The sequence below is a fragment of the Mus pahari genome, chromosome 1, assembly GCF_900095145.1.
Source record: "Mus pahari chromosome 1, PAHARI_EIJ_v1.1, whole genome shotgun sequence".
NCBI classification, from domain to species: domain Eukaryota; kingdom Metazoa; phylum Chordata; class Mammalia; order Rodentia; family Muridae; genus Mus; species Mus pahari.
In genome coordinates, this window is record NC_034590.1 from 157,091,631 (window position 1) to 157,099,823 (window position 8,193).

The 8,193-nt window shown below is 48.9% G+C and overlaps 2 protein-coding genes across 2 annotated transcripts in view; both read right to left on the reverse strand.

Annotated features, from left to right (window-relative positions):
• Positions 1-2,104: 2,104 nt before the first annotated feature.
• Positions 2,105-3,833, reverse strand: Npm3 (nucleophosmin/nucleoplasmin 3). Its single transcript, XM_021214318.1, has 6 exons — positions 3,692-3,833; positions 3,331-3,416; positions 3,020-3,139; positions 2,838-2,931; positions 2,406-2,519; positions 2,105-2,304 (listed from the first exon to the last, which is right to left on the reverse strand). Exons 1-5 carry the CDS (start codon positions 3,807-3,809, stop codon positions 2,413-2,415), a joined length of 525 nt encoding a protein of 174 aa, XP_021069977.1. The 5' UTR covers positions 3,810-3,833; the 3' UTR covers positions 2,105-2,304; positions 2,406-2,412.
• A 916-nt stretch (positions 3,834-4,749) lies between these two features.
• Oga (O-GlcNAcase) overlaps positions 4,750-8,193 on the reverse strand; it is a 34,100-nt gene continuing 30,656 nt past the window's right edge. The window contains exon 16 of the mRNA XM_029535279.1: positions 4,750-6,742. Within this exon, the coding sequence (XP_029391139.1) occupies positions 6,606-6,742 (137 nt within the window). The 3' untranslated portion in view covers positions 4,750-6,605. The remainder of the gene's footprint in view (positions 6,743-8,193) is intronic.

The window sequence follows — 8,193 nt, forward strand, 5'->3', positions numbered from 1 at the left end:
GGACCCAAATTCGCCCCCTCAGATCCACACCCAGGCCACCATGCCTGCAGGTCACAGCCTTGCGCGCCTCCAGTGCCCAGCGTTCAAAGTGACACAGACTCGGTCAGGATGGTTCAAATGCAAATCTCCGCGACTGCGTTAGCCGCTTCGAACGGTGACTATAGACTTCGTGTCTATCCCCCCAACCCCATATCGGGTTGCCCTTCTTTCAGCATTGTCCAGACACCATCCTATGCCCACATCGCGCAAGTTCTCTGAGGCCAGATAATTGGCAGCACCCCTGTTGAGTGCCGAGAGTGCAGAAAAGGGCTATCCCGAAAAGGTGCGATCTGGGAAGAAGGAAAAAACAATTCCCAGGTCTGTCTGCACGGCGCCGCAAGGGGCCGGGAAACTCCTGAACTAGAAGGCAAATGTGGATTGGGCTCCCACTGCGGGCAGGGCTGTGCTCGTCGTCCACCCGCCAGGAAAACAGGCCAGAAATACAATGGGCGATCAGTGGAGTCACAGGGGGTACACTGATGGTGGGGGAGTATGAGCGTGGGCTAGGCGATTGAGTTTGGAAGGTTTCCAGAGAGATGGCTCGTCGCTGCACTTAACGCACGTAACAAAGAGTTGGAGGCAGGAGCCGAAAGGAGGCAGGAAAAGTGAGTGCCCCCAACTAACTCCCCTCCTCTAGCCTGAGCGCTTCGGGTGAATGAAAACACATATGCATTCAAAACTTTTGCGACTTAGTCCCTCCTATCCTGCCTTAAATTTAGCTATCATTGAACCCACATAGAGCGGTATGACCACGAGCAGTTTTAAACACGCCCACCAGAGGGCGCTAGTTCCACCTTCCCCTCCGATTCGATCCTGCTAATGGCTCCTAGCCAGCGCCGTGGTGGACACACCTGGAGGGAGGAAAGGTCCTGGACTCTTGAAAAGGCACCCGCGACCCTGACCCCTGAAACACAGAGAGGCATCTCTCACTTGAGAAAAAGGGAGTCTGAAAACTTACCCCAGGAACCCCTACCCCATGAAGCCCAAGCGGGACACCAGTTTCCGATTTTCTTGTCTCCTGTGCTACCACACCTGGGTGAGGTACCGCTTTCTGCTTTCTCTACTGTAGGGGGTCACTCTTGAAGTTAACGGCCTGAGCCCCCTACTTGTGGGTCAGCTGGTGTGAACTGGCCTGAATCTCAGGCCCTGTTCTCTGTCCGTCTTCAGCTTGTCTGGGGAAGTAACCTTTTGTTTGTTTGTAGGACACTGATCCCCACCCATCCCAACCCATCAACACTGCTGAACTGCTGACCCCGGGGTGCATAGTCCTCACACAAAACCCCGTTTTCTTTTCCTGGCATAACAGTAGCCAGGCCCAAGAACCACCTCGTTCTAGGGATAAGACAGTATGGCAGAGTGCTGGGGAGAGGGGATGGGGGGGAGGTGTAACCCCTCAGCCGAGGATGATTCCCAGGGGACTCTTTCTGCCCCCATATGCCAGGCCACCCGGATTCTGGTTTCCCTGTCACCCAATCTGGCCAGTTCCCTCCATCTGGCCCTGGGAATCAGGTTTCTAAGGCCCTGCTCTACTGAACCTACCTCAAAAGACCAGAGGAGCAGAGCCTGCTCCCCACCCCTCACAGGCCCTCCCTGGCCGAGCCCCTCATGGGGCTAGAGATGCACATTCCTCAGGTTTCTTAAGCCCACTTATCTGTCCCCCTGCCCATCAGCCTGAGTGCTGACAGAGGCCCAGACCCCTTGTTTGGGAGCTGATAACCTCCTGTGACGGCCCTCCCCCACCTGCAGGAACATGGAACAGGCTGCAATGGGAGGTCCCTCTGCAGCAAGGCCGAGGAACTTAGGCCTGCTTTGGGCCCAAAGCCCTGGGGAATCGGATCCCACGTCTCACCAGCCCGAGAGCTAGGCCAACCTTTGTGCGGCCACAGTGCCACCTGGTGGTCCCTTGGGAAATGTCATCTCAGCTTTGAAAAAGCCACACAAGGATTGCAAAACAACCGTACACCACTTTATTTAGACATTTATCTAAAAAAGTACAAAGTGTTAAAAATGTGTTCTGAACTTCATGTTCTTTTGTGGTTTTGTTTGTTTGTTTGTTTGTTTTTTATTTGCAGTGCTGGGAACTGAATCTGGGTTGGTGGGTCAGAAGAGGTGTTCAAAGGTCGTCCCACCCCAATAGAAAAGGGAAGCCTCAGGAACCACAGCCCATCCCTCCCTCCACCCCCGAGTCTCTTCAGCGAGAAAACCATCTTTGAGCTTGTCCAGGAACACACGGAGCATGGCACCTGTAGCAAGCAGTTACCTGACCTGAGAAAAGCAAGAATGAAGTCAGATTCTTTGGCCTCGCCTGCTGTCCTAAACTTCCCAGATCCTGAGGGAATCCCAGCCCCCACCCCACCCCCACTCACCAGGGGGCTAGGGTCTGCCCCTGTGCTTTTTGGCAGGAAGGATACCACACAGCTTAATTTCATCTTCGCTCTCATCATCACTTTCTTCTTCAGAAAGGTCGTTGTTTATACAAACTGGTGGATACACAGGACAGACAGAAGGTTAAGGCCACTCATTCAGTGCTCGAGTTGCCAGGCTGACAGGGAACCTCAACTCCCAGAGTCCCCAAGTCTAGATGGGGAAGAACCGCAGACACTGAATTGGAAAAGAGCCCACCCACCTCGCTGGAGCTGAACCCCTGGGGCAGGCAGGGTACAGCAAGTTCCCAGGCCTGAATGAGGCAGTGGGAGGGAGGCACAGAATGAATACTGGAACCACAGCCTGAGAGGCGGGGACACACTGGGAGATGAGGCTGGGCTAAGTGGGGAGTGGAGAGGGCCCACTCTTCTCACCGATCTGATGCCGACCAGTGATCCGAACAGGGCCGGAACCGGACTTCAGGCGGAAGGTGACAGGTGGTTGGAGCTGGAAATCATCCACACTGAGCTGGAAGACGGGAATGACGGACGGGCTGAGCCGTGCTGGCCCACGAGATCAATACAGAAGTTCTCTGTCCCACCAGACTCCAACTCACCATGGGCTGGCAAGACAACCTGAGGTTGGCCACAGGAACTGCGATCTCCCGATTGTCGTGATCCCGGGCCACAACTTCCACCACATTACACTCGTCCTTGGCCCCCTCGGTAAGGCACAGCTGAAAGGCAGGCAGAACCTCAGCGTCCCAAGTGAGAGAGGGCTGACACCAAAGCCAAGGCGTCTGACCCTAAAACCGGCCCAGTCCCTCCCAGTGGCACCCGAGGCGGGGACCAGCGGGTGGAGGAGAGGGGCGACAGGCGGAGTATCCGCGAGCCCCCCGCACCTCCAGCTCCCTCTGCAGCCCCTTACCATGTTCAACGCCAGCACGTGTTCCGTGTCATCCTCCTCCTCAACCTTGAAAGTGAAGGAGCGGGTGTGGCCGGAGAGCTCACAACCTACAAGAGCCAGCGGGTTCGCCTGGGGTACACGCGTGGAGGGGACAGCGCGCGAGGGCGTTTCACAAACTCCGCTGTCCCCTCCACCCGGTCCGGTGCCGCGGCGGGGGGACCGGCCGCTTGCTCGCCCAGAACACGTGGACGGGCGTCCCTCTCGGGAAGAACCGGTTAGGGCGAGCGGGGAGCCCTCGGCCCACACCCACGGCGCCCGGCCGCCTTCCTCAGCCCGACGCCTCACCCGCCCCGTACCACTCTGCCACTCCCGCGTTCAATACCGAAGAAGAAACTGTCCATTGTGACCGGGGCCGGGACCCTCAGGCCCCCGACGCCCCCAGCCCGGACTCGGCTCTCTTGGTTCAAGAACGCTAAAGCAGCCGCCGCGCCAGCCGCCATGCTGAAACGGCCGTGGGAGCCCCGCCCCCCACGCACCGAACGCCGCCTCAGCCAGTTCCGGCCCCGCCCATTAAAGGAGCCGCGCTCGCCGCACGAGGCACCTGGACCCCGCGTGGGGTGGGAGCAGCTGTCGCCTCTTCCACAAGGACAGGTAGCAAGGCCGCAGAAGAAATTTCCACGTGGGTTTAAAGTTTACGTCCATTCAGTGAATCCTCTTCTTCTAACCCAGGGATATATACAGATGTTAGGGTAATCCTTTCGTATCTTTTTTCAGTAAACTCGGGGGGGGGAGGGGGTTAAGGTACGGAGCAGCCATTTTTACTTTTCCCCAGGGATTCCCCCCATTATCTCTGCTAAATTAGCCACCCCTTATATATAGGCTTCCTGATCATGCTGGAGGCTTGACAACTCAGATTTGGAGATCAATTACTGTTCATAGTACAGCCTCCTCTCTCCTTAGGCGACCCACCCCACCACACACACCAATATTCCTTTAAGGAGATGAGGCCATGTACTACTCCCTACTCCAGAGAGAAACTCAGTGACACCCCCAACTTGACACAAAGTTTACCTGTAGTAACAGAGCAACTCAGTTAAAAAACAAATGTACTTTTCTGAGAAAAATCTTTGCTGTGGAAGGCAGGAGGGCAGGGCTGTCTTCAAAATCCAGTCTACACTGAAATAGCTTCCGATACCTAAGGGATCAAGAGATGTGAGGAGCCAGGCCTGGTGGCGCACGCCTTTAATCCCAGCACTCGGGAGGCAGAGGCAGGAGAATTTCTGAGTTCGAGGCCAGCCTGGTCTACAGAGTGAGTTCCAGGACAGCCAGGGCTATACAGAGAAACCCTGTCTCGAAAAAACAAAAAACAAAAAAAAACAAAAAAAAAAGAGATGTGAGGAAAAAAAGGGAGAAACCAGAGAAACAGCAGCACACCACACATTCACTTCAAGTTTTATTGTGCCTCTTGCATGGTCTGCGGATAGCTTTACAGTTCGTTTTCTATAGGAACTGAGCTGTGATCTAAACAATCAATGAAATGTTATTCCAACCTTAATAAATATTCATAACCATGGAAGATGGCATAGCACTTTATCCTACAGCGATGACAGCAGAGACCTGGACATGTTTTCATCCCAAGTGATTATTGAAAGCCAACATTAAACAAAAAGCAACTTGCTTAAAATTCCTGATTCCGTATGAAACTCTTGAGACCCTCTGAATAAAACCTTGTAATTCTCACTGAGGCATGAGATGTATTCAGAATGCTAAGGAACATTAAATGGTCTTAATATCTAGTAACAATTTACCCCTCACCCCAGCCTTCAAAACCAACCCTGACTCAGTTTTACAGCACATCCTAGCAAAGGCTCGTACCCTGGTGAAGCGGCACATTTCAACACACTCCTAGGCCTCTGATTCAAGTCACTGGGTCCACGATATACAGTGCTAAACAAAAGACTATCTCACAAGCTCACACTGGAGTTCTAGAAAGGAAAATATTTCAAGCTTCCTCTTCTCTCTCCCGCCTCAGCTCAAAGTTCAAAAGCTGATGTAGAACTGGAGGAAAGCGAGGTAACAGAATACTGTTGAAAATCTATCAAGTTACTAGATAGCTAGCCGTGATTAAAGGATAATAATCCTGCAGAGAGTCAGCTTCATGCTCAACACCCTTAAATTCACCAAATCTAAATTAAAATAACATCAAGTTTTCAGAATCTCTGATTAAAAGAAAAAGTATACATATTGTTAACATATACTTATTCTTTCTTTTAAAAATTAGATACAAACATGCAAGAATTAAAGACTGATTCAATTAAACCAGTAGTTAACAGGTCTTCGCAATTAAATGACAGCTGTTCCAAGGCAAAGGAGACCACTAGTCAGTCCCCTGACCCTTACATTTCAGAACATTTCACATGCAGATCTGCTATTAAGGTTAATTCCTAGGAGTAACTGCACTTCCCAACATATATGAGTCATATGAAGTTAGGTGCTCATACCCCAAATAGTCATGGCCTATCCCTATGTGGGAGGCACTTCAAAAATAAAAATTCTTAGGAAGAAAAGGACAGATGTAAAGGAAATCTACCATTTACTGATTTACATAATTCAAAGTGCCATCCTAAACCAACACCTTTCATTTTCAAAGGAAAAAAAAAAAACATAATATATAAAACAGTAAACAAAGAACAGTCAGGTTATAGCTAATCTATATACAAAGAGATTTACAAATTTGTCAATTTAGGCCTTTGCCACAAACAAATGCACATTTGTCCCTAACCAAGCTTAATGGCCTGAACAGTTACAGGAGACAGTTGCCCAGAACTTTACAAAAAGCAGAAAAATTGCCCCAAATTGAAACTCACTAAATTTCTCTCATTCCAGCCATGTCTCCAAAGAACAGAGACATTTCATTCAGCACACCAAGGAGAATAGAGAGTGACTGATCTTCATTGCTCTTAGGTGAGAAATGCAACCACACTGGATGCAGAAAATAGTGCTGACTCCATTTATTTAAGAACCTCTCCCTAGAGAGCCCCATGTAAGAGGCCCTGACCCTAACACAAGACCCAAAGAGGAGCACACCACAAGCTGCATGGGGTATGCAGCAATGCTATCTTCTCCCAACCAGTGAGCATCTGAAAATGGGATGGGTGCGCTTCACAGTCATCTCTGTTTCCAATCCAACTGGCTGATCTGCTGCCGCTCCAGACACTGAACTGTGTGAAGACCTCAACCACCAACCACAAGGTGGAGTTAAGGGACTTTTGGACAGTTCACAGTGCCAACAAGTATCACAGGCTTCGACCAAGTATAACCACATCCTTTGGAAATCCTTCCATTTTTGCAATTTCAAAACAGCCTAACTTGCTGTAAAATTCCAGAATCCTTTTATCATCTGGTCTTACTTCACAGAAAGCCCCCCGGGAACCTAGAAATAAAACAAATGTATTAAATGTAAGTAAGTGTATCATATAGATATGAACCATGTTTAATACCGGTAACAGCTTTATCTATTCCTAAATTTCATATAACTTTTATTAAAACTTTTTAAATGAGGTGCATAATGGGATACTCTGAGCTATATTCACAGACTGACAATTTTTTAAAGTCTTTTTTGTTTTTGCTTTTTTTTTTTTTTTTGGTTTTTCGAGACAGGGTTTCTCTGTATAGCCCTGGCTGTCCTGGAACTCACTCTGTAGACCAGGCTGGCCTAGAACTCAGAAATCCACCTGCCTCTGCTTCCCCAGTGCTGGGATTAAAGGCGTGAGTCACCATGCCCAGCCTTTGTTTTTGCTTTTGAGAAAGGGTCTCACTCTGTAGTCCTGGCTGGCCTAGACTCACTAGAGCAGGCTGACTTTGATTTAAGAAATACCTAACTTTAAAAACATATTTAAGATTTATTTATTTTATATATATGAGTACACTGTAGCTGTCTTCAGACACACCAGAAGTGGGCATCAGATCCCATTACAGATGGTTGTGAGCTTCCATGTGGTTGCTGGGAACTGAACTCAGGACCTCTGGAAGAGCAGTCAGTGCCTCTTAACCACTGAGCCATCTCTCCAGCCCTTGCTTTACAATTCTTAATACTTAGCCAACAGTGAGTGAGTAAAACTCTTCCCATTAAAGAAAATTCTTAGTGGGTAGTAGCAGCTCTGCATGCCCGCTTAGTCCCAGTGCTCGGGAGGCAGAGGCAGGTGCAACTTTTGAGTTCTAGAACACCCAGGGCTACACAGAGGGGGGAAAAAAAAAAAGGCTGGTCTGAAACGCAGGCACAATCTGGGATTGGGCAGGCAGCCCTTGGTGCATCTAGGCGTTTTTACCCTGAGCTACATAACTAAACCTCTAACTCTGAAAATGGCTGACAAATGACTTGCTTTTCTACCAGCTAAGGGCCAATAAACTTTGTTGAGGTAGATTCTCACCATGTAGCTTGGGCTAGGCCTATTATAATCCTCTTACCTCAGATTCTCACTCTGAGATTATGTGTACTACAATGTTCAGTCTTAAAATGTGTTCTTACATTTTTTAAAGGGCTGCCTAAAAAATATATTCAGGAAATACCTGTGGTAGTTAGAGCCTAAAACATCATCTTGCCCTATATAGATAATAAATTTCACCCCCACAGTATTAATGGTAAAGCAAGGAATTTCTGAGGACTCCATTTAAGTAATACAACATAAGTTGTATAAAGTTTCTTCCTTACATTAATTTAATCTTCAACCACTCATGGACTTCTGAACAAACTAAAGTATCTCATGTGCTCATTTCTCATTCAACTGGGACTCTATTAGTGTTCGTGTTATAAAAGAGCAGCATTTTTCAAGGATCAATGCACGCTGAACTCTCTCTCTCTCTCTTCTTTTTTTTTTTTTTTTT